The following is a 24,836-nucleotide window of genomic DNA, read 5'->3' as shown; positions in this document are numbered from 1 at the left end:
TGTCACTTTCTGGGCACATACATGCGTAGGACCATGGGCCATGATGACTATCATCATTACGTTCACGTCAGGGAGTAGCCATTTGCCTTCAACTATGTCCACCCAACACCCATCATCATCAAGTTTCCCCAAGCCTTCAGCCCACTTCTTGGATAATTCTAACGTGGCATCAGCTTGGATATCCCGTACAGACCCAAAACCCTCATCCATTGCATAAGCATTTACAGTCTCCCTTGAAACATACATCTCCGTAAGGGGATCGGTAGCAGTTTGTCTAGCTATCTGATCAGCAAAAGCATTCCCTTTTCCTATGTCATCTGTAATCTTTCGATGTGCTGCACATTTCATAACAGCTAACTGAGTAGGGAGCGCAAGCGCTGAAAGTAGTTGTACTATTAGGGAGCCATGTTGGATCTTAGTGCCATGTGAAGTTAAGAACCCTCTCTCTGACCAAAGTCTCCCAAAGTTGTGAACCACCCCAAAGGCATACTGACAATCAGTATATATGTTTACTGCAAGCCCTTCGGAAAGTTTGCAAGCTTGGGTCAATGCTATAATCTCTGTGGCCTGTGCAGCGTTATGCGTGATTCTCTTGGTTTTCACGACCGTGCTTAATGTGGTGATTGCATAAGCAGCTTTGGATGTACCATCCGGAAGTTTAAAGCAGGAGCCATCACAAAACAGCTCTCCTTGCGGATTATCCAAAGGAGTGTCTTTCAAATCAATTCTACCCTTTATCTCTTGTTCAGTATTATAGAGGCAGTCATGTAACTCTTCATCACCGCAAGTAGCATTTTGCAGGAAAGGTAGGAGTTCAGCTGGATTAAGAACACAACACCTCCTAATTTGAATGTGAGGCGCAAACAAGATCAATTCATATCTCGTCAACCGTGCGGAAGTGAGGTGTTGCGTTTGGGTTCGGTTCAGTAGAACATCTACAGAGTGAGGCACCATCAGGGTTTGATCATGGCCTAGGACCATTGCCTCACTCTGTTTTACCGACGCAGCAGCAGCAGCGACAGCTCGCAAACATCTTGGCAAAGCACATGCTACAGGATCAAGGGCGGAAGAAAAGTAACCGCACCTCCTATTCTTCCCTCCATGTTCCTGCACTAATACAGCCAAAGCACATCCATCACATTCATGCACAAACAACACAAAGGCCTTTTCATAGTTTGGTGTGCCCAAAACTGGTGCAGAGCATAATGCAGTCTTGAGCAAGTCAAACAATTGCTGGTGTTCCGCGTTCCACGGCAATGGCGAAGAAATGACCTTCTTGGTCAAAGCCAACATCGGTTTGATCACTGGTGAAAAATTTGGGATCCACAACCTACAGTAAGAAGCTATACCTATCAAGGCTCTAACTTCCTTCTGTGTATTTGGGACAGACATGCCAGAAATGTGTTTTATTCTCTCAGGTGTCAATCTTCTTCCCTCCTTTGACAGGAGATAGCCTAAATAGGCGACCTCCTGGCAACAATATTGAAACTTTTTAAGCAAAGCTTTGTGACCCTGCTTAGCTAGATGAATAAGCAATAACACAGTGCCCTCCTTACAGGCGCTCTCAGAATCAGCAGCTAAAAGCAAGTCATCAACATACTGAAGCAATGTACAAGTAGAGGGCAATTCAAGGGTATCAAGCTGTTCTTTCAAAGCTCTACTATAGATGCTAGGACTCTCTGTGTACCCTCGAGGTGCACAAGTAAATGTGAACGAGCGTCCCCCTAAGGTGAACGGGAACAAGTATCTACTATCCTTGTGTATAGGAATACTAAAGAAAGCATTCTTTACATCCACAACACTAAAGTAAGTAGCTGTAGCTGGAATCATGGTTAATATTGTCATCACATCAGACACAATTGGAAATTGCGGAGCGACGACTTTATTAATGGCACGTAAATCAATTATGAAACGGAATGGAATTGCATTATCGCCTTTCTTGTACACGGGTAAAATCGGACTATTGAACAAACTTCCTGAAATTTCTTCAATCACCCCGCGATGCACAAAATTGGAAACAATGCGTTTCAAAGCTCGCTCGCCCTCAACTGAAATCTTATACTGCGGAATGCGTGGCAGCTCAATTCCATGTTTCAAAACTATCTTAACAGGCTCAATCTGTAAAACACTGACATGGTTGTCGTCAACAGCCCATAAGCTCTCTGGTACATTAATGAATTCTGGCGGCAAAGGTCTAGTCAAGAATTGCGAGACAGAATATTGCTGTGGTGAAATCGTCAAGCGCACTCCATCAGAAGAACAATAAATCACTGCATTTAATTCTTTTAACAGATTCAACCCCAGCAAATTCTCTCCACAATTCGAAGTCAACAGAAATGGACAGTGGTCCGTAAAGGGACCCAAGGAAATGGGTACTGGCGAAGAAACCGGACAAACAACTGGCGTGCCAGAAAACCCTACAGAAACAATGGTTTGCCCTGACAGAGGAATGTTTGGAACCTGTGAATGATCAATGGAACACTTCTGTGCTCCAGTATCTACCAAAAACAGATGTTTCCTATTTCCCACCACCATTTCAACGTAGGACCTTTCTGATTGACGGAAATAGGTGTAGGTTCCAAACCCTGCTTCGGGCAATCCTAAAGAATCAGAATATCATCAAAAGGAAGCTCTTCAGATAGATATGCAGCAGAAGGATGATCAAATATGTTCCTGTATCCACACTCGGAGTCTGATTATCCTGTGAAAAAGGTTGCTGAGGATCCTGTGCAAACTGACCTCTACCAGGGCCCTTTACACCCGGGCGACCTCTGGATCGTCTACCCATATTCCCAAATGTGTTATTTGACCTTTGTCGAAGGACGGGTCCCTGTGCACACCAATGACCCTCTTGATGACAAAAGGCACACTGGTTAATGTTCACAGGACCCAAGGGCACATTCCCTTGCGGGACATACTGCCTCTAATCTGCAAACTACCCCCTCTGGGGCCTCTAACAATTTGCTGTGATAGTACTTTCGTCTTTAAATCACCTTTTCATTTCTCGACTCTATCTTTTTCATTATTGACACGATTCTCGTAGTACTGAGCCATATGCAGTACTTCTGATTCGGACTTCGCATGACAAGCGCTCTCAGAAGACATAATTTGTGACTGGATGTCAGGCAGCAATCCACACAAAAATGTGTCCACAAATAACCTTTTCCCAGACTCTGTGTCTAGGTCTTGTCCGCTAAAAACGGACAATACCTGTTTGAACCGATTAAAGAACTCGGTAGCACCCTCAGACTTCCCTTGGACACAGGCCGTAAGTTTGTCCCAAATAGTTATTTTCTCTGGAATGATGCTTTTCAATTTTGCAATGATTCTATCAGGCAAAGTTAGTATCACCTGAGGCGGTCTTTCACCAGCTGGCCTTTCTCCATCGAGTCTAGTTATATTCGCCCATGTATCTCCCAACCCTGGCATGTCGTCTATAGTTCTAACTTGTTTCCACAAATCTACGGGCAGGAGTACAGGAAATAACAAATCGATATCGCCTAAGGTAAACACTGAGGACTGCAAGACGGACTCTATTTCTTTATAGAATCCTGTTGGATTTTTCCTGATATCAGGAATAGATTGTCTAATAGTATTCACTTCCTGTCTTGAGAACGGGACATGAACAAACTGCGATACATAATGTGCAGGAATGTTCACAGCAACTATACCCTGTGCAACATCGGCCGCAACCTCAACCTTCGGGACAAATGTCGGAGGAACCTCTCTCATAGGCAACTGAGAAGTAGGTGACTCCGAACGCTTACTAAGCAACAGAGCTAAGTCAAGCGCTAAAGAAGTCGAAGAAGTGTCAAGTGAAAAAGCTCTCTTATAAATACCCAATAACTCTGTGGGACAACTAATCTTTCTTTTTACACAATCATCCTGTAGGTACTCTATCATTACCTGTATCACTTTCCTTTGCATTTCTGGTGTATACTGACTATATGTGTCATATACTTCAACTGGAGTAATCGACATATCTGAAATCCATCTAAGCGCGTCCTTCGTACAAATTCGTGTTTCCTCAGATATCAATTTTTGACAAGGAAGAAACCGTTTCTGTACATACATACCTTCCCCCTCGTCATCCTCATTCTGTAACCTTTCCAACTCCTTTCTATACTCAAATAACCTTCCGACATTCTCATTTACCTTCTCCACAGAGTCTCTTGAAAACGCTAAAGTATTTAGATCCCTTAACCCTTGCGGGAGATCTGCATTATTTAATTTACCCCACATTACACATAAATGAATCCCTAAACCTTCAATAAAAACGTTTTTCTCAGGAAAATTATCCATATTATAAAGTGTGGCAAAAACATTAGCTTGATCATCCCTCTCCATACAATGCTTAGCCCATGCAATCAAATCATGTTTTTTCTCTGGTGGTACAGTATTGCGAGTGACAAACTTTGACCCGGCACCCTGATCGGCTACAAGCGGCACATGACCACGTGGAAGAGAGGGGGCAGGTAAATTCAATGGAGGTACTGTTACTGGTGCGATAAGAAGAAGTGGAGGAGCTTGAGGAAGAGGAACATTAGGAGGAGCAGGAACAACGGGAACAACGGGAACAACAGCAGGTAGAGCAGGAATAGCAGCAGGAAGAGGCAAAGCAGCAGGAAGAGTAACATACGGAGGTGGTGCAGAGGCACCAGGCCTTCATTCATTTAACAATTTGTCTATGAATTCGTCGGAAGCATGAAGGTCTTTAGAAGGATAGATTTTCTGAATTCCAAGTGAGAAAGCCCTATCCATATTCCTAGTCGATTCAGAATGTTTATCTTGGTCATACAATAATGCTTTTTCAGCACTCGTTTTATGACGGCGCGCATGTTTTTCTCTACTCTTAAGTTGCTGCAACGCTTCTTTTTTCCAATTCTGTAAAACATCAAAAGCTGCAGGTCTCGCCTTTTTCTTTAATAGAATTGACTCTAAATACTCAATACGAAGGATTTCAAAACTACCATTGATTGGCCACTGAAGTTCAGAGGCATGTCTGGTTTGTCTGTGCCAAATGTCATTAAACACTATACTTCCAATGCCATGCTTACAGTACATAGTACACGCCGGCGACCCCTCCTGTGGAGCGGGATGGCTAAATTCCAAAGATTGTCTATCGCTGCAGAACAACGCCCTGAAGCAGGTAGACAATTTCCCAGGCATATCAAATTATTGGTGTTACCTGGTCAATAATTGTGTCTGCATACCCCAAAATCAAATTATCAGGATTATATTAAGAGTCGGGTCATGATTCACCTGATCAAGCCTAAGGAGGTCTGATCGGATTTCAAAGAATCTTACCTAACTAATCTTACCTCCTGTGTGGTGATTTCGGCAAATCTGCCAGCCTCGATAAGTGGACCCTTGTCAAGATGCCGTTCTCGGACCACAAGCTAATCGTCCAGGGATCGGGTTGTGCAGTGCTGCTGAGGTGTCGCGTCTCGTTCAGTGGGGCCCCTTTTTGTCACACCGTCCGATCCCGGTCCGATAGCGAGGGTCAACCTTCGATAATCCGGCATCAATCTTGAGGGTCCCTATTCGGGCGCCAACTCTGAAAACAAAATCAAAATATCGAGGCTGAGTAACCCAAAAGGAAATACACCGGACACGGGTTACAAAGGAACAAACAAAGTACTTTAATTTATACTGAATTCAGTTACAAAGAACAGAACAAAATCAGATAGCTATCGGCCCTCAGTGCAACACAGCAAACTCCAGCGTGGTTCGGTGTATTCAGTGAGAGAAGCTGTACATTAGAATTCATTTCTCTTTTATACTATTCGCGAACACGTTGTCCAACCCTACTTCAGGTTAATATTCCTCTAATACATCACTGATCAAGGGTTCATGCTGAGTTCGCATATCCCAATGTAACTGGTTTGCTTTCAATACATATATCAACAAGCCTACACGGCAACTGTGTATTCTGGGATTTCCCATGCAGGTCTTCTCAAACATTAATACAATGTAGTTAAACAAGTGTTCTACGTTCAGTATTTGAATACATTGTTCTCAACATATGCTCGCGGATTAGTTTCATTGCACGAGTAATCCTTTACACTCAGGTCAACAAAGGACAAGGTCTCAGTTCACGACCTCAACAAGTGGCCCGCAGGCAAGTTACATATTAGCTACATGCAGAGGTCATGACGGCCATGTTGTATTTTGGAATGACATTGTCCACCATTTTAACTCACAGGGTGACTCTACAGAGCGAACCTAAAATGGCGGATTGACCTAAAATGGCGGCTTACATTGATTTAAGGTCAGGACCTTGCAACACGGATTTCTTCGCAAGTGACTTACAAGAAGCTTGGCGTAGGCCAATATACATATATTCATTGCAATAGGAGGTACGATATAATTTCTCATTTGACAGAACAACTGAAGGCCGATTTCCCTTTCTCGTGGGCTCCTCTAGCCCTTAAATTCCTCGTAGCATTACTGCAACCTGTATGCAGCCAACATTTTACTACTTTTTGCTGGGGCTAAGCAACATCTGTCACGGTGGGGGGATTCAGAATATGCTGGTTGGGGATAATAACAGCAGTCAGTATGACCCTATTAATGCCCCTACTATACTAATTTCAAGCTTTACCAATCTGGATCCCTAGTGCGGTACTAAAGGATTTTCAATCCCAAGTTTTCAGGTTTCTCTGGTCTAAGAGGTCTCCAAGAGTCGCTAGACACACACTCATAGCAGCTAATTGCATAGGGGTGCAGGCGTTGTCCGATATTGAAAGTTACCTTTATGCTGCTCAACTAGTGCCCATCTTGGAGAGCCATGCAACTGTACAAAACCCTAAACATTGGGTAGATATAGAGCAGAGCACATTAGGATGTTGTTGGTGTTCCCCGAGGACACAGAGGCTCGTGGAGAAGGTCCTTCTGACATCTAGAGCCACAATGGAATATTGGGGCAAAGCTGCACTATGATTTAGTATGACCACCTTTCCGTCTCCTATGACAGGTATTTGGGAGACCAATGAATTCCCTCGCAGGGTGAGCACAGGATGATTTGTTCGATGTCATAAGGTGGTTTACACAGGCTGAGTCAGTTGTTTCGAGATAATCTTTCTCTTGCGTTTGACCAATGCAAGCAGGCCTACATGGTGGAGGACGCAGACAGATATGGCTACATACAACTACGACATTGGGTGACTCGGATGGGAGTGGCTGCTCAAGGGATGCAGGAAAGTACTCACTTTGAGGATCTTTTTAGAGGAGATCCCCCGGCAGCTAAGCTTACAGTTCTCTACAAGTTTCTGAACTCTGCTGGGTTAAAAACCCTGCATAGCTACATGACCAGGTGGGGAGACGATATACGCAGTCCTAGAGATGATCTTACCTGGCATAACATCTGCACGAGTGCGGTCAAAACACCCCATGCAGTGCAATGTAGGGAGAACAACTTTAAGCTGCCCTGCCATTGGTACCTTACCACTGACGTTACCAATAATGAACCGAGCACTTACCTCCCACTGCTGGAGATGTGGAGCAAACCCAGGTTCCTTTTTCCATATGTGCTGGGTTTGTGCCCATATCCAGGTGTTCTGGAGTGAAATGGTTGCCCGGATTAAAGAAATATGTGGGTTTGGGTTGGAAATGGACCCTTTGTTCTGCTCCTGGGGAATGAGGATTCACAGGGACATCACAATCTGGAAGCTAGAAGCTCTAGATTGATTACCCACTTCTTGGTAACGGCCCGCTTAGTGATTGCAAAACATTGGAAGTCCCAGTTGGCACCCGATATGAAGGAGTGGTGGCTGCAGGTGTGGTTTGTGGCCGCCATGAGCAAAATACATGGGGCACTACACGGGGGACGGCACCATTTTTTATGGACTGGAGCCCACTGATAAAGTTTGTGAACAACCATGATCATCCCAACATCCACCATAAACCCCATGAGATGGCATTGTTTTCACTGATATAATCCACAGACTGAGATTGGTACTTTACGCTGATATGTATATGTAGTGCCGCATCTGCACCTTGAATTGGCATGGATTTGTTTCATCTTGGATGTACATGATTTGAGCTTTATTTTGATGATTTGTTTAAAAGCTTTCTATCTAATAGATAGCCCTAACGGGATTGGCGAAAATTTGGACAAATCAATATAGTTGTAAAGATTCGCTGTCTGTTCTATTGAATGTGAATGTGCATCAGAATTGCTATTGGTTCAATGCAACTTATGTTTTAATAAAGTCTAAATAGCACAAAAAAAGAAATATCAATGTAGGGCAAAATATTGCCTTAAACATGATTAACCGGGGGTGCGCACTGAGCTAACACTTTCCCCTTATCCCACCATGCTATCTAGTGATGTTAAGGGAATATTGGCGATCACGGTGGAAAGAAGAGGGGTTGACCCTGGCTCCAATTACATCATAATTAATCTGTATTGGAACCCCGTTTCTACCCCTCTAATTGAATTTCTGGGTTATCTTTCGGACCTCCTGGTGGAATTCTCAGTTCGCTTTCCGGATGATCAGTTGATCATAATGGGTGATCTCAACTCTCAGTGCTTAGTGACAACAAGGAACAATGCCCCAGAAAAAGAGATGAATGATAGAGGCTATACTTTGTATAGCTTTATGTTAGATCGGGAACTGAGGATGCTAAATGGTAATATCCAAGGTGATATCCCTAGCAGACATACCTGGCAGAGGGATCGGGTGGTATCGACAATCGACTATGCTTTTACCTCTATTCAAATGTTTTAAAATTGTAGAGAATTTAAAATAACAGAGGGAAACGTAGACAATCATCATGTGCTAGAAGCTACTTTTTCTCTTAAGCAATGAACACATGCTCTGTATTATTCTGAGAAATTATCTGTGATTTCTGTGGGTAATTGTCTGAGATTTGAGAGAGGGGGACGTACTCTTACTAGCACATTTGATTTAGTAACCAATGGGCTCACAGATCAACTACTGGGGAAATACTGTGAGTCTTCCCATTTTAGTGCATTTCTATGGGATTTAAGCCCTCCCCTCTCTGGCCCTATTATCTCTCACCGACAGAATAAATATCATTTGGAATGCTCGGAACCTGGCACCTTAGAGTAATCTATGAAAGAAAAAAACAAAAGCGGCGTCAAAGTGTGGTGCTAAGGAGAAGCGTACAAGACTCTAAAACCCTGGAATTTGAAGTAAGGTCTTTAAATAACAACTATAGAAATTGGCTGAGATCATATAGATACCTGAGGAGACAGAAGGAGGGGGAAGAAATGTTGAAAGCCATTTGTGCGAGAAATTCCCACAATTTTTGGTCAATTGTGGGCTCGACTAAAACATCAGTTGGCCAATCCCAGGACACTGTCATTCAGGAATCCACCTGGATAAACCATTTTTCTGTAGTATACAGCTCTTTTGAATCTCGGGAACGTAATCTCGAAATATCCACAATATGGTCCCTGAGCTACACATGTGAGGATATTGAAAAAATAATTAAAAAATCCTCTGCCTCTAGGGCTCCTGGCCCCAATGGTTTGAGTAATGCAGTCCTTAAACTAAACCCAGAATTGTGGTCCAGAGTCCTGAAGAACTTGTTTGATAAAATCATCCTCACAAAAACTATTCCAGAGTCATGGCGGCAATCAATTATTATCCCCATCTACAAAAAAGGTGATCAACAATCCCCTTTGAATTATCGTCCAATATCGCTCCTTGATGCGGATGGGAAGAACTTCTCGGGTGTTATATTGGGCGAATTAGAAAAATGGGCGGAGGCAACTACCATTATTCCTAAGTAACAGACAGGTTTTAGAAGAGGACTCTCCACCACCCTTAATACTCTAATTCTCAGCTGTCTAAGTTCGGAGACATATACAAAAGGAGCCACCCCCCTATTCGGAGCCTGGGTTGATCTTTACCAGGCTTTTGATTCTATCAATAGAAATAAACTCTGGCAGAAGTTAAAATCTTGGGGTCCTCCGGATAATTTTCTTTCTTGATAGAACTACATGAAAGATCATCACTGAAAGTCTGCCTCTCTAAGTCAGGTCTCCTCTCTCAGTCTATCAAAATAGAAAGGGGGGTGTGCCACGGATGCCTGTTGGCACCCTTTCTCTTGCAGTGGCTGGAGAAGAGCAGTCTGGTGGGTCCTAAATTGGGCAGCATGAAAATCAATTCGCTAGCTTATGCTGAAGATATTGTGATTTTAGATCATTCACAAATCGGCCTGCAACGCTTATTGTCTGCATTATCAGATTATGCCCATTGAAAATGACCTAAAAATAAATCCAAATAAATCAAACATTATGGTATTTAAACACCCATTAAGGAAGCTAAAATCTTTTGTTTGGCAATTGGACTCTTTATCCATTTCTATGTCCAAAGAGGTCACTTATTTGGGCTCTAAATTAAGCCTTCCCAACCCAGGTCGACCAGCTCCAGACCATAGATCTAAAGGTTGTAAACTTAATTGCTCAAATGAAGAAAATGAGTTTCCAATACTGTAAATTCTCCCTGCTCCCTCTTCTCAAATTCAAAATTGGTAAGGTGGTCCCGGTGAACACATTTGGAATGGAATGCAATCTGTTGGCCCTTAACATGGAATGGGGTAAAATAGAAAGTAAATTCTGGAAAAAAACACTGGTACTGCTGAATAGTGTCCCTATCGCCTGTCTACGATTCGAACTGGGCCTTCTCTCCCTCGCTGCCTGGATGGAGTGGAAATGGGTATTGATGTATAGGCTGATTCTGGTGCCCTCCAAATCCTCATTATATTATGAAGTTGCAACTGCCTTAGATAATTCTACATCTACTTTTTTGAATAAGCTAAAATTTAGATGTAATGAGACGTTGGCTGTGGCCGATACTAACATCGACACTCTAATCTCAAATACGATGAAAGTGAAGGAGGCTCTCCATCGTATGGACTGGATTAGGACTATAGGTAAAATGAGGTTGTGCAAACTGTCGTCATCTCCATCTGTAATTGATAAACCTAGGTCAATTATCCCTAAATATCTAAGGGAATTTCCAGATTCAGTGGTAGAGATGAATTATTTGAGATTAAGACTTAATCTGCTCCCCACTAGGGAAATTCTGCATGTCTGCCATGGGGATGTTTATACGACAAATTCCTGTGATAAATATAATGCAAATGTTGTATCTATTCGCCATTTGTTGATAGAATGCTCGGGAACCTGGCACCTTAGAGTATTGAAATTTCAAAGGTTTGTTCATGACCCTTACTCACTTCTCTCGAGCACATTCTGGGACAGGTTGGTTTCGGGAATGGAAATTTGTCTTACTCTGGAGGTGGGCGCTTTGTTAAAGGAGCTCAATGTGACTGTCAATAAGGGAGATATACATCTGATTTTGAAATGACTCGTTCCACTGAAATGATATGTGCCCATATGAATCTCCTTTTTTATTTCTTTCTTTGTTTTTATAGATTCTTATCTTTTGTTTGACTTAGTCAATTAATGTTTCAATGTTAAGATCTCGAAATATCATTTTATTTCTCGATTTGTGTAAAAAGTCATGTTTTCCTTCTTTGGCTAAAGCACAATAAATAATATATATTTTTTAAAGTAAGTGTGGTGTCTTAGAAAATGTTTAAAGATATGCATAGGTCCTTAGAGAAACTTTGCATCAATGAAAGTGCAATTAGCATTACAGCAAATGTTCCACAAGCGGAAATGACTAAGGGCCCAATTCATGCAATTTTTTGCACAATTCAAAGTGACTTTGCACTGCTTAAAAGTGACTTTGCACAGCTGACATGAACCCTGATTCATGGAACTGTGCAAAGTGTATGTTTGCAGTGCAAAGTACGTGCAAAGCCATTTTGTACTGCAAAAATGAATATGCAATGACTTTGCACTGCAACAATACGCCTTTCACAGTTCCATGAATCACGGTTTGTGTCAGCAGTACAAAGTCACTTTTCTGGAGTGGAAAGCCACTTTTAAGTGTGCACAATATTCACATGGGCCTGATTTGTGGAATCGTTTGTGCAGTGCAAAGTGACTTTGCTCTGCAAAAATACACTTTGCACTGCTCTGTGAATCAGGGTGTTTGTCACTTTACACCATACTAAAAGTTCCAGGAATCAGACTTTAATTCTTTCAATGGCCCTCATTACGACCCTGGCGGAAATCGCGGTGCAAAATGCACCATGGAGCACGGCGGAAAGCTGCCGATAGCGCCATGGGGGTTGGCGGATTTACCGCCCCATTCCGACCTTGGCGGGGCGGTAAATCCCCATTCCCCATTTTACCCTTCCCCATTCCCATTTTTGCCCCATAGGGTATAATGGGAGTGGGGAAGGCGTTAATTACGCCACCTTAAAATACGGTGGCGTAATTAACAACAAGGTCCCGTAGCGCCATGGATTTCTCCGCCCGGAAAAACCAGGCGGAAAACGGCTCCATGGCGCTACGGGAACTCGTAGTAGGGCGGACAGGTCCGCCGCGAATAACGCTGGCGTAGACCCACTCCGCCAGGGTCGTAATGAGGCCCAATGCGTTTTTGCACTTCACGCTAGTGAAGTGCATTTTTGCACTTCACACTAGTGCGAAGACTAAAGCAAGCATTGGCATGGTGCAAAGATGTATTGAAAGAATATTCTTTTGCATTTGGTCGATGTCTGCCCTAGTGCTAAATGCAGTTCCACAGGTGCACGTTTCCTGTAATACCACTCTCGGAATTGTACTTTAAGCGAGCCACAAGTACCTGCTTACAGCCTTTTATATCCTAAATTTGAGTATTGTAGTAACAGTAAAACATGATATTGCAAATACCACGTTTTTAAAATGCCATTAAAAAGTGTGTGATGTAAATATAGATTATTTAGGACATGAAGTGCCATCCATATACCTACCACATGCTGTAAATATCCAATGGAATCCCAACTGGCACCACAGTGGTATTGTAAATATTAGAAGAAAGTCTTACCACCAAAGTCAAAGTGAGGCCCTGATAGTTAGACATGGTTTGGTGGGAATATGGACATGATATTACTGCACTTCAACTACATTTCCCTATATTTAAACACAGCGGGTCACATTCCATCAAATGCTAATTGATTGCAAGGGACCCAAATGATAATTGAATGCAAGGGACCGCCAACGCTTGCACTTACGTGGTGTTGGCCCCAACAGTTTAAAAGGAAAGAGTGAAGCTAAAAAGCGAGGCATGCTCTCGTTTGCTCTTGCGTTTTACTCTACGTAGTGTGAAAAGAAAATGAATGCCGCCTGCAAATGATGCTTTGTGCGGTGGCGTTTATTAATGGATTCCTATGGAATGTGCCACTTCTTCAGCAGATGAAAAACCAAAACGGATTCCATAGGAATCTGTTTTAAACCTGCATGAAAATCACATGTAATGCCCTGAGAAGACGGAGGAGGCCTGCACGACTGAGATCTGCGCCTGTGCCCCTCGTCTGCCTTGTCAATGCTGGAAAATGGGGTGTAGAGGTAAATCAAGGTCTAAAAGCATCACGCTTTACACATTTTACTCATTTACCCTGATGTGTGGCATACCTCACTGCATTACAATGCACAAATGCGTGGATCTATGTGATTGCTACCAACCCTGCCACCCCGTTCATCCATTATATACTATACCCATCCCCCCACATATATATGGTCGAGATAAAGAGAAAAAGCCAGCGTTTTCAGGGGTCGAAGTAAACAGGGTGCTGTAATTGTATAATACGAAATACGTTACCACATTCCACCTCTCTCTCAATGATTCCCCAGGTATATTCTACTCCCACTATTTCGTGCAGCCATCCTGACGCTTACCCAGGGTGGATGCTTGGTGCTGGGATATGATCATCAGAATCTATACCTTTTTTTCTTCAGCTACCGACCAATGCGGCGTCCAACCAAAGGCCAGGACTAACTGTGGCTGGGGAGGAATTACCCGGGACCAGTGCCGTGGCAGAGGCTGCTGCTTTGATTCAAGTGAACCCAACACATCCTGGTGCTTCTATCCCCACGTACAAGAAGGTAATTTGGTGTCATGGAGGCGAAACATGGAGCTGATTTTTCTAAATTAAGTTTTGATCTGTGAGATAATAGATATTGCATTTACTTATGAATAGTCTTTCTTTAACCCTTGGCTGCCCTTAGGATGTATATGCAAGTCTGCATTTAGTGTGCCCTTTTTTCCCCAGGGCTTTAAATATGCTTTTCCTAATTGACATCCTAATTGGCAGGGGGGAATTGAGCAAAGTGAGTGACTTTTCAGCCAGAGACCAACAGGCAAGGTGTTAAAAAAAGCCCGGGCCTAATTCACAGAGCGTTTTTCTATGACATAGTGCCATTATAAAACGCTTCTGTGAATCAGGACCCCTGTCTCTAGGGTAAATGCGAGGCATGTGACAGACATCTAGTAAGTGTTGTATAAGGCACACACTGAGTACTCAGTCCTTCCTAGACTCATGGCCATATTGGCACAGGGCAAGTAAACATTTATAAAATGAGGAATGGAGAAAGTATAGAGAAATTAAAAAGATTTAAAGAAGTCAATCTTTTTGTATAGTCATACAGAGAAGTGCTTTTTCTGGATGGGTCCAGATACATAAGACCTGCCACTGTCACTGGTGGCTGCCAACTCTTTAGGAAATAAGGAGATGCTGGTTTATGGTTCTAAGTAAGCCTGTGTGAAAATCCCGAATCCTGCCCGCAAATCCCAGCGGACTCAATCACTGGATTCGGGACAATCCATGGGAGCCTTCGGAAGAACTGTGGCGTCTGTAATTTCTCTTACGAGTTCTGACAAGATCAGGATGCCCGTGCATGTAAGCAGGCATCGCGCACGGATTTGGCCAAGCGCATCATGGTAAAATCAGACTTGGTTATTCTCGAGTGGATGTAGAAAACAAGTTTGTATAGAAAACAAGCAACCTCTTGTTTCCTTTGCAGGTTGAGTTTATCTCAGGAAGGCGAAGCAGGGATGACCCACACCAAGAATTGGACAAATCTAGACATTTCTGAGGGATTAAGGAGGATTTAATTTTGTTGGGGATGGGGTGGATGTTATTTGCAATTGGAAAACTCTTTGTTTTTAGCTGGAAAACAACACAACTGCTTGTGTAGGTGCACCCCGTCAATTCCACAATTGTTAAACTGTTCAAGTAGGTGTTGTTTTGCTCCACACTGCCAAATAACTTATCATAAATGACCACCTATTATGAACAAACAACAATGTTTCCAACATTCCCTCCAAATCGATTCTATTCTCTCAAAGCATTTCAAGTGATTGTGTATGTGTGCCTGTTCAATGAAGCTACCACTGTGCACATTCCTCTCTGCCCTACCGCTAAAGAATGTGCCGTGTTGTGTCCCACAGCAAAGCAACCTGCCACTAAAGTACACCACTTATGATCACCACCTCCAACTGTTTTTCTCAGCACTCCCATATTTTTGGGGGTTTGTCCCCAGATCCGGGTGTTCTGGAGTGAATTGGTTGCCCAGATTAAAGAAATATGTGGGTTTGGGTTGGAAATGGACCCTTTGTTCTGCTCCTGGGGAATGAGGATTCACAGGGACATCACAATCTGGAAGCTAGAAGCTCTAGATTGATTACCCACTTCTTGGTAGCGGCCCGCGTAGTGATTGCAAAACATTGGAAGTCCCCGTTGGCACCTGATATGAAGGAGTGGTGGGTGCAGGTGTGGTTTGTGGCCGCCATGAGCAAAATAGATGCGGCACTACACGGGGGACGGCGCCATTTTTTCCGGACTGGAGCCTACTGATAAAGTTTGTGAATAACCACGATCATCCCAACATCCAGCATAAACCCCATGGGATGGCATCCTTTTCGCTGATATAATCCACAGACTGAGATTGGTACTTTACGCTGATATCTATATGTAGTGCCGCACCTGCACCTTGAATTGGCATGGATTTGTTTATTCTTGGATGTATATGATTTGAGTTGTGTTTTGATGAATTGTTTCAACGCTTTCTATCTAATAGATAGTACTAATGGGATTAGCGGGAATTCGGACAAATCAATATAGTTCTCGCTTTCTCTTCTATTGAATGTGAATGTGGATTGGAATTGCTATTGGTCCAATTTGACTTATGATTTAATAAAGTCTAAATGGCAAAAAAAAGAAATGCCAATAAACGGCAAAATATTGCCTTAAACATAATTAGCGGGGGGGTGCGCACTGAGCTAACACTTACCCCTTACTCCACCATGTTGCTCATGCTGGTTCGGGGTCGTGCTTTTACAGACACATTGCGCTGCGACAGCCCACATGTGGACCTAAAGCCCTTAGTGTGCTCATTCTTGAACAAAATCCTCTCTCTTTAAAGAAACAATGACGTAATTCTTGGTACCATTCCATCTTCCCGGAAATTCCCTACTCTCCCATGCTTCTGCTTCCGCAGGATACAAAGCCATGAGAGTACGGTCCACCCCTCTTAAATCATCATGTCTGTTTGGTCAAATTGTTCACTTCAACTATTGTCCCAACCCAAGATGTTGACTGTGGGAGTAACTCCCACACCGATTATGGCAGAATATTTAAAACATGCTTTTCCAATCAGCTAGAACAGCACTGCATGATGCAATCCTCTTAACAGTCACAGCACTAGTGGCAATCGGCTGAGCCACTGCACCATTCATTGATGCTCGTATGTAAAGGTAAATCCTGTGAACGATGACCGGTGCTTAATCCACATTTGTTAATCTCTTTAGACTGTCCACCACCCTTTGCATCACATCTCCCCCACCTCAAGATGTTCTTGCCTCTCGCCATTGCCCCAGCTCCTAAGTTACCCATATTTATAAACCTTGTAGAAGACTAAGTTCAAATCTGTATCTTGGAGTGGCCCCAGGTAAAACGATTTATAACTCCAGGTAGTCTCGGGCGATGGCTATTCCACTTATAACTGCCAGTATTTAAACCATAATTTGTAGAAAAGGTCATAAAATTGAGCGGTCATTGCATATGAAGCTTCACCCCATCATCTCATGCAGCATAGGTCTGATAATAACAAGGCCAAGATGTTTGGCTCTGTGCCATTTTAGAAGATCATAAGACTTCTTAATATCATGCTCGGTCTTCATGATGACCCATTTGCAGTATGTGGGATCGCTAAATGGGTGCCCCCCCAGCCCAGATTACACTCCCTAAGGGGGTTCCTGGTATCTTGGAATTCCATCCTACTTTCATCCTTTTTGCCAAAAAGTCTTGGTTCTCTGAGTAATGTACCGCTAACCACAAACTCTAATGATTGACTGCTGCACAGCACAACTGGCTTAATTTTTTAGGCGGAAGAGTCTGGAGGATAGCTCAGCAATATGGCCTCCAGATCAGTGTCATGCAAACTGGAGGCAAGGCACCCTTTATTTGCTGTGCCGGGGCGGCCTTCTTTGCTTGCACTCCCTGAGCGCACCTTGAGCCGATGCTAGCGCTAATGGTATAGTAAATTCTTCAGCCACTTGATTTGTAAACCATATGTGTGTTCTCACATGAGTTTCTTGCACTGAACTCATGTTGGCACTGGAATCATATGCCCAGGGTCCCACACCATTTTCCAGCTGATTCCCAAGAATGTTATCAGGATGATAGGCAGGGATGGTTAAGGAAGTTTGCAGCCTAACAAAGGCTGTGTGGCTGCTACACAGACAAAATGAGTTACCTGATGAGGTGGGATGACCCTCAAATGCGCCAACCAATACAGTTGTAAATTATGTTTTACGGTATTGTTTTGTTATTTGTGGTGAGTCAAGGTTCAAATAATATTCTGACAAAGTTTTGTTTCCGAACAAAGTCACTGTATTTTTTATTTCAAAGGGTATTCATTCCATTCTATCAGTAATTCAGATAGTGGTGGTTCCAAAATGCCAGATTTAATTGTCTCTGATTATCAAGCTTTTAATCATCTCTCAACACGTGTTTCCCATTTAAAATTCAATGGTTCATCAGGAGAGATTTCATGAATAAAGTTTTCTGAAAATTAAATGAAGGAAAAATATAGTAAACCTTTCTTTTGTTTTTACTGAAGTGTTACATACTTTAACAAAAAGGCCACAATTATAAGAATTTCTTCTTCATTACACATGCCAATAAATACATTTTTCAAAGATGTATTTGAAGTTATTACAACCTTCAGTACATAAATCAACAGATTTAGGTACATTGGTAAGCATAAAGCAAATGACTCACCCAATTTTTCTAAAGATCCTGGTAAGGTATTTCTTTAAGCTCAGAATATGGTCACAATTGTTACATATGTTTCTTAGATAATTAACTCCTTATATTGACTGGATGTGGATGGGTGCCCCAGGAGAAAAGAGGTAAGAAAAAGACAGAATGGATATTTAAGATGAGGTAGTTTTAGTATTTATAATAAAGAGAGGTTTTAATAAGTGGAGTATTTAGAAAGGAAAACCATCTAAATGGCAGACTAAACTATAATCAAATTGAAGAGTTTACCTTGTGAGTCTTTTTGTGAGGGAAGGCTAGGGTAAGCCATCTGCTGTCCTGTTGTTTCCAGTAGGAGGCGGTGGCTTGAAATGAAAAAATGGGCTTTTATGGCACGAAATAGGTGTGTGAAACGCGATGACATCATGCGCAGCCGCATACACACATACATCAGCGTTATGACATCATCACGCACGTGTGCGTGGCCATTTTGTTTTGGGAGCACTCGCGATCCCGAGATCTTGCAGTGTGAGCTTGGGATTAGCTTGAGTAAGTGAAATGAAGGTTAAGGCACATGGATTAATTGGAAGGTTATAATTAGATGGACTAGATTTAAGTTTAATACCAGATCTTTGCAGAGTAATAAAATAGGACTTAATATCAGTGTGACTGTTATAATTAAAGGGACTATATTTAAGTTTAATACCAGATCTTTGCAGAGTAATTAAATAGGACTTAATATCAGTTTAACTGTTAAGTTAAATCAAGGATGTAATTTGAAAATCTTAATTTTATATTAAGCGTAATGGATTTTAGCATTTAGAAAAACGTGAAGGGACTAATTTGACTGGGGACAAGGCTAAACCCCTGCGTCCTCGTAGTGAAACATATAAAGACAAAAGAACTTTTAAGTGATGATTTCTGACAATGATATTATTACATTCACTTAAAGTCAGTTATACATCCTTGTATCGCAATTCAAACCAGTTGCACAAGTGTCTAGAATACATATCCAATATGATTCTTTTTGGAGTAGGAGGGTCTCTTTGTTTCCTCCTCTTGGGGGCTGTTTAACTCTTTCCAGGCAAAATACTTGAAGATCTTCCATAAGAAAATTCTGGTGGTCTGCCATGACATGTATTCAAAGGGGATACCTTAGTTCTTTGTTTCGGATAACCCTAAGGTGCTCAAAGATCCTGACCTTTAGGGCCCTTATTGTGCTTCCAACGTATATTTTTTGCACATGTACATTTGATCCCATAGATCACATTCTTAGTGTTACAGTTAAAGAATTGCTTTATCGATTTTCTAAGTCCATTTGAAAGCTGGATTTCCTCCATGCCTTGTTTAAGAAATGGAGAAAATTTGCAGTTCCCACATTTGTGATTTCCCTTGATTGGATGCTGATTGAAGATGTCACATGGAGTTTGCCTGAAAATAGGAATTAAAAAGCGTGGGCTGATTTTGTTGCCAATTGTCAGCGCTCGACGGTAACATATGATGGGATACTCTTCCAAATATGTTTTCACATTTGGATCAGTTTGGAGAAGGTTCCAATGTTTTTTGAGAATGTTTCTGGTTATGGGTGCTTCTGTACTGTACGTTTCGATGAAATTGGGTATTGATTGTTTTATAACCTTTTTTGGTTTATCTGTAAGGAGGTAGTCTTTTGAAACAATATCAGCTTTGCGCACTGCTTCTTTTACAATTCTTACGTTATATCCTCTCTGTTGAAATTTTCTCACAGTTTTTTCTACGTTTTCTTGGTCAGAATCACATGCAGATGTGAAATGCAATGCTCTGACAAGACGGAGGAGGCCTGCATGGCAGAGATCTCTGCCTGTGCCCCTCGCCTGCCTTGTCAATGCTGGAAAATGGGGTATAGAGATAAATCAAGGTCTAAAAGCATCACGCTTTACAATGTACTCCGTTACCCTGAAGTGTGCATACCTCACAGTATTACAATGCACAAATGTGTGAATCTATGTGATTAGTGCGCGCCCTTTACTGCAACTACCGAAAATGCTGACTTTTTATTTTTATTTTGACCACTATATATATGCGGGGCAGTTACCCCCTGCAGCCCCTTTGTCCATTATATAATGTAACCATCCCCCACACATGTATATGGACAAAATAAAAATAAAAAGCCAGCATTTTCGGGGGTCGTAGTAAACGGGATGCAGTAATTGTATAATCCCAAATGTGTTACCACATTCCACCTATTGCATTCCCACTATTTCATGCAGCCATTCTGCCGCTGACCCAGGGTGGATGCTTAGTGCTGGGATATGATAATCAGAATCTATACCTTTTTTTCCTCAGATATCATCCAATGCGGCGTCCAACCAAAGGCCAGGACTAACTGTGGCTGGGGAGGAATTACCCGGGACCAGTGCCGTGACAGAGGCTGCTGCTTTGATTCAAGTGAACCCAACACATTCTGGTGCTTCTATCCCCACGTACAAGAAGGTAATTTGGTGTCTAGGAGGCGAAACATGGAGCTGATTTCTCTAAATTAAGTTTTGATCTGTGAGATAATAGATATTGCATGTACCTATGAATAGTCTTTCTTTAACCCTTGGCTGCCCTTAGGATGTACATGCACGTCTGCATTTAGTGAGCCTATTTTGCCCCACGGTTTTATATATGCTTTTCCTAATTGCCATTCTAATTGGCAGGGGAGTATTGGGCAAAGCGAGTGCCTTTCATCCAGAGACTTACAGGCAAGGTGTTAAAGGTGTTAAAGAAAAGCCCGGGCCTAATTTACAGAGCGTTTTTCGATGGGATTGTGCCATTATAAAACGCTTATGTGAATTAGGCCCTGTATCTCTAGGGTAAATGTGAGGCAGACATCTAGTACGTGTTTTATAAGGCAAAAACTGAGTCCTCAGTCATTCCTAGACTCATGGTCATATTGGCACAGGGAAAGTAAACATTTATAAAATGAGGAATGGAGAAAGTCTAGAGAAATTAAAAAGATTTAAAGAAGTCAATCTTTTTGTATTGTCATACAGAGAAGTGCTTTTTCTGGATGGGACAGTCAACCTGCCACTGTCACTGGTGGCTCCCAACTCTTTAGGAAATAAGGAGATGCTGGTTTATGGTTCTAAGTAAGCCTGTGTGAAAATCCCGAATTCTGCCCGCAAATCCCAGCGGACTCAATCACTGGATTCAGGAGAATCCATGGGAGCCTTTGGAAGAATTGTGGCGTCTGAATTTCTCTTACGAGTTTGAACGAGATCAGGAAGCCTGTGCATGTAAGCAGGAATCGCGCACAGATTTGGCCAAGCGCATCATAGTAACATTGGATTTGTGTATTCTCGCTGGGATGTAGAAAACAGGTCTGTATAAAAAACAAGCAACCTCCTGTTTCCTTTGCAGGTTGAGTTTATCTCAGGAAAGCGAGGCAGGGCTGATCCACACCAAGAGTTGGACAATGAGAGACATTTTTTGAGGGATTAATCAGGATTTCTTTTTGTTGGGGTGGGGTACATGTTTTTTGGGATTGGAAAACTCTTTGTTTTTAGCTTGAAACTCAACTGCTTGTGTGTTGGTGCACCCCTTCAATGCCTCATCTGTCCAACTGTTCACGCAGAAGTTGTTTTGCACCACACTGTCACATAACCTATCACTAATGTCGACGGCCTATGATCACCACCTACAACAATGTTTCCAACATCACCTCCAATTCTTTTCTATTCACCCAAAGCAATTGAACTGATAGTGTATGACTTTGCCTGTTCAATTAAGCTAGCACTGTGCACATTCCTTCTCCTCGCTACTGCTAAAGAATGTGCTGTGTTGTGTCCCACGGTCAATCAACCTGCCACTAATGTCCACCACCTATGATCACCACCTCCAACTGTTTTTCTCAGCACTCCCATTTTTTGGGGGGTTTGTCCCCAGATCCCGGTGTTCTGGAGTGAATTGGTTGCCCAAATTAAAGAAATATGTGGGTTTGAGTTGGAAATTGACCCTTTGTTCTGCTCCTGGGGATTGAGGATTCACAGGGATATCACAAACTGGATGTTAGAAGCTCTAGATCGATCACCCACTTCTTGGTAGCGGCCCGCGTAGTGATTGCGAAACATTGGAAGTCCCAGTTTGCACGCGATATGAAGGAGTGATGGGTGCAGGTGAGGCTTGTGGCCGCCATGAGCAAAATAGATGGGGCAGCGCACGGGGGATGGCGCAAATATTAACGGACTGGAGACCACTGTGAATAACACTGATCATCCCAACATCCATCATAAACCCCATGAGATGGCATCCTTTTCCCTGATATAATCTACAGAATTAGATTGGTACTTTACGCTAATATCTATATATAGTGCCATACTTGAACCTTGAATTGGCATGGATTTTTTAATCTTGGATATATATGATTTGAGTTTTGTTTCGATAAATTGTTTAAATTTTTTCTATCTAACAGATAGCACTAACGGGCTTAGCGGGAATTTGGGCAAATCAATACAGTTGTAAAGATTCGCCGTCTGTTCTATTGAATGTGAATGAGCATCGGAATTGCTATTGGTCCAATGCGACTTATGTTTGAAGAAAGTCTAAATGGCAAAAAAAAGAAATACCAATGTAGGGCAAAATATTGTGTTAAATATAATTAGCCGGGGGTGCGCACTGAGCTAACACTTGCCCGGGGTCGTGTTTTTACAGGCACATTGCGCTGCAACGTCCCCCATGTGGACCTAAAGCCCTTAGTGTGCTCATTCTTCAATAAAATCCCCTCTCTTTAAAGAAACAATGAAGTCATTCTTGGTACCATTCCATCTTCCCGGAAATTCCCTAGGCTCCCATGCTTCCGTGGGATACAAAGCCATGGGAGTACGACGCACCATAATTAACATCATCAACCTGTCTGTCTGGTCAAAGTGTTCACCCCAACTATTGTCCCAACCCAAGATGTTGATTGTGGGAGTAACTCCCACACCGATTATGGCAGAATATTTAAAACATGCTTTTCCAATCAGGTAGAACAGCACTGCATGATGCAATCCTCTTGACAGTCGCAGCACTAGTGGCAATCGGCTGAGCCACTGCACCATTCATTGATCCCAGTATGTAAAGGCAAATGCTGTGAACGATGACCGGTGCGTAATACACATTTGTTAATCTCTTTAGACTGTCCACCACCCTTTGCATCACATCTCCCCACCTCAAGATGTTCTTGCCTCTCACCATTGCTCCAGCTCCTAAATTTCCCATATATTTTTTTTTTTTATTGTTTTAATCAATAAGATTTTTACAATAGGAGAATATAAGACTTTTCATTTTCTGTGCGAAGCTGTAGTAGCATCAGTGATGATAAGAACGGGGAAGTATTGAGGCCGGAACTCATCTAAGGTCGTTGGACGGACCGATCAACCTGAGGACGGTCGGCTGAGAAGTTCAGTGTTTACATAGACCAACATTGTGTAGGTGGCCAGCAGCAAAGAAGGTCTGTCTCCGGCCATCAATCTGGACCAACAAACGTCCTGGTCACTTAAAATGTGCTCCGAAAAGATCTTTGTCAGGTAGACTGTTCTGATCCTGGCTGTGCGAGGACATGCTAAGAGCAAATGCCTAATCGATTCTGTTACTCCCGGCGTTTTGCAGAATCGGCACTCGTTCGATGGGGAAAGCCCTCTGATTGCTAAGATTTCATTGGTTAACAGGAGATTTAGCAGCGCTCTCATTATTAAATCGCGAGCGTGTCTAGAAGGGAACTTTTTGATGTACGGTTGTAAGTCGTTGAATCTTCTGATGTTTGGCGGGAGGTGCTGTGTCAGTTTATTCTTTAGAGCTGCCTCGTTGGTTTGGATCCAGTCGATTTCTTTCAGTTTTATTTCAATTTTTGTGGGGTTTCTGACAAGTGTCTCTTCGTCACACTCTGTAGTAGCTAACAGAGCCTAGTTTATTTTTGTCCAACGGTTTAGCATGCTGCTTTGGCCGTTTTCACATTCTTTCTTGATTAGATTGTAAATTGATGGATCAGGCGAAATTCTGGATTTGTGATAAAGCATGAGCATGCTAGATTTCACTGTTCCCCTGAGTGATAGCAGGCTAAGTTCCTTCCTTATGACGATCACCGAGGTGGAATTAGGGAGACCCAGTGTCCCTCTCCAAAACATTGCTTCCAGTCTCGGCCACACAACAGTGGGTAAATTCGGAAGGGCGTTGGCGCCGTAGGTCAAGGTGGGAATAACCTTTTTTTTGTAGAAATCTACAACAGGAATTAGAGAGAAGCGACCAAATTTTCTGTTGATTGCTTTGGCTTGTGCAATCAGCTTTTTCGTTGTTCTTTTGAGGTGGACTTGCATTGCAGTTCATTTCTTGAGCCATCAAGTGTCACTCCAAGGTATCTAAATTTGGAGTGTTTTCGACCCCCTGCTTTTCCAAGAACAGAGCGGTTTTTTCCATCTTCTTTGGTTTTGTAGACAGGATCATAAATGTTGTCTTTTTTTCATTTATCTCCAATTTGTTGCCAGCCATGTATTCCGAGAGTTTCTTCAGTTGACGCTGCAGGCCCACGAGAGTGTGGTCCAGGAGGACCAGGTCGTCTGCGTATAGGATTCTATTCACATGGGTATCGCCCAACTTTGGTGGGAAGCAGCGGACTTCTTCGAACGTTGTTTGCAGGTCCCCCAGGAAGGAGATAAATAGGGCCGGGGCCAAAGGGCACCCCTGTTTCACCCCTTTGGCGGTTG

At 42.6% G+C, this 24,836-nt stretch overlaps 1 protein-coding gene across 1 annotated transcript in view; it reads left to right on the top strand.

The window, feature by feature from the left end:
* The window catches only part of LOC138525922 (integumentary mucin C.1-like), a 299,847-nt gene that overhangs the window by 230,255 nt on the left and 44,756 nt on the right, over positions 1-24,836 (top strand). The window contains exons 9-10 of the mRNA XM_069636210.1: positions 13,829-13,975; positions 20,458-20,604. Coding sequence (XP_069492311.1) covers positions 13,829-13,975; positions 20,458-20,604 — 294 coding nt within the window. The remainder of the gene's footprint in view (positions 1-13,828; positions 13,976-20,457; positions 20,605-24,836) is intronic.

The sequence above is a fragment of the Ambystoma mexicanum genome, chromosome 7p (assembly GCF_040938575.1).
Source record: "Ambystoma mexicanum isolate Mex_15411 chromosome 7p, UKY_AmexF1_1, whole genome shotgun sequence".
Classification (NCBI taxonomy): domain Eukaryota; kingdom Metazoa; phylum Chordata; class Amphibia; order Caudata; family Ambystomatidae; genus Ambystoma; species Ambystoma mexicanum.
This window is presented reverse-complemented; position numbering and strand designations above follow the sequence as displayed.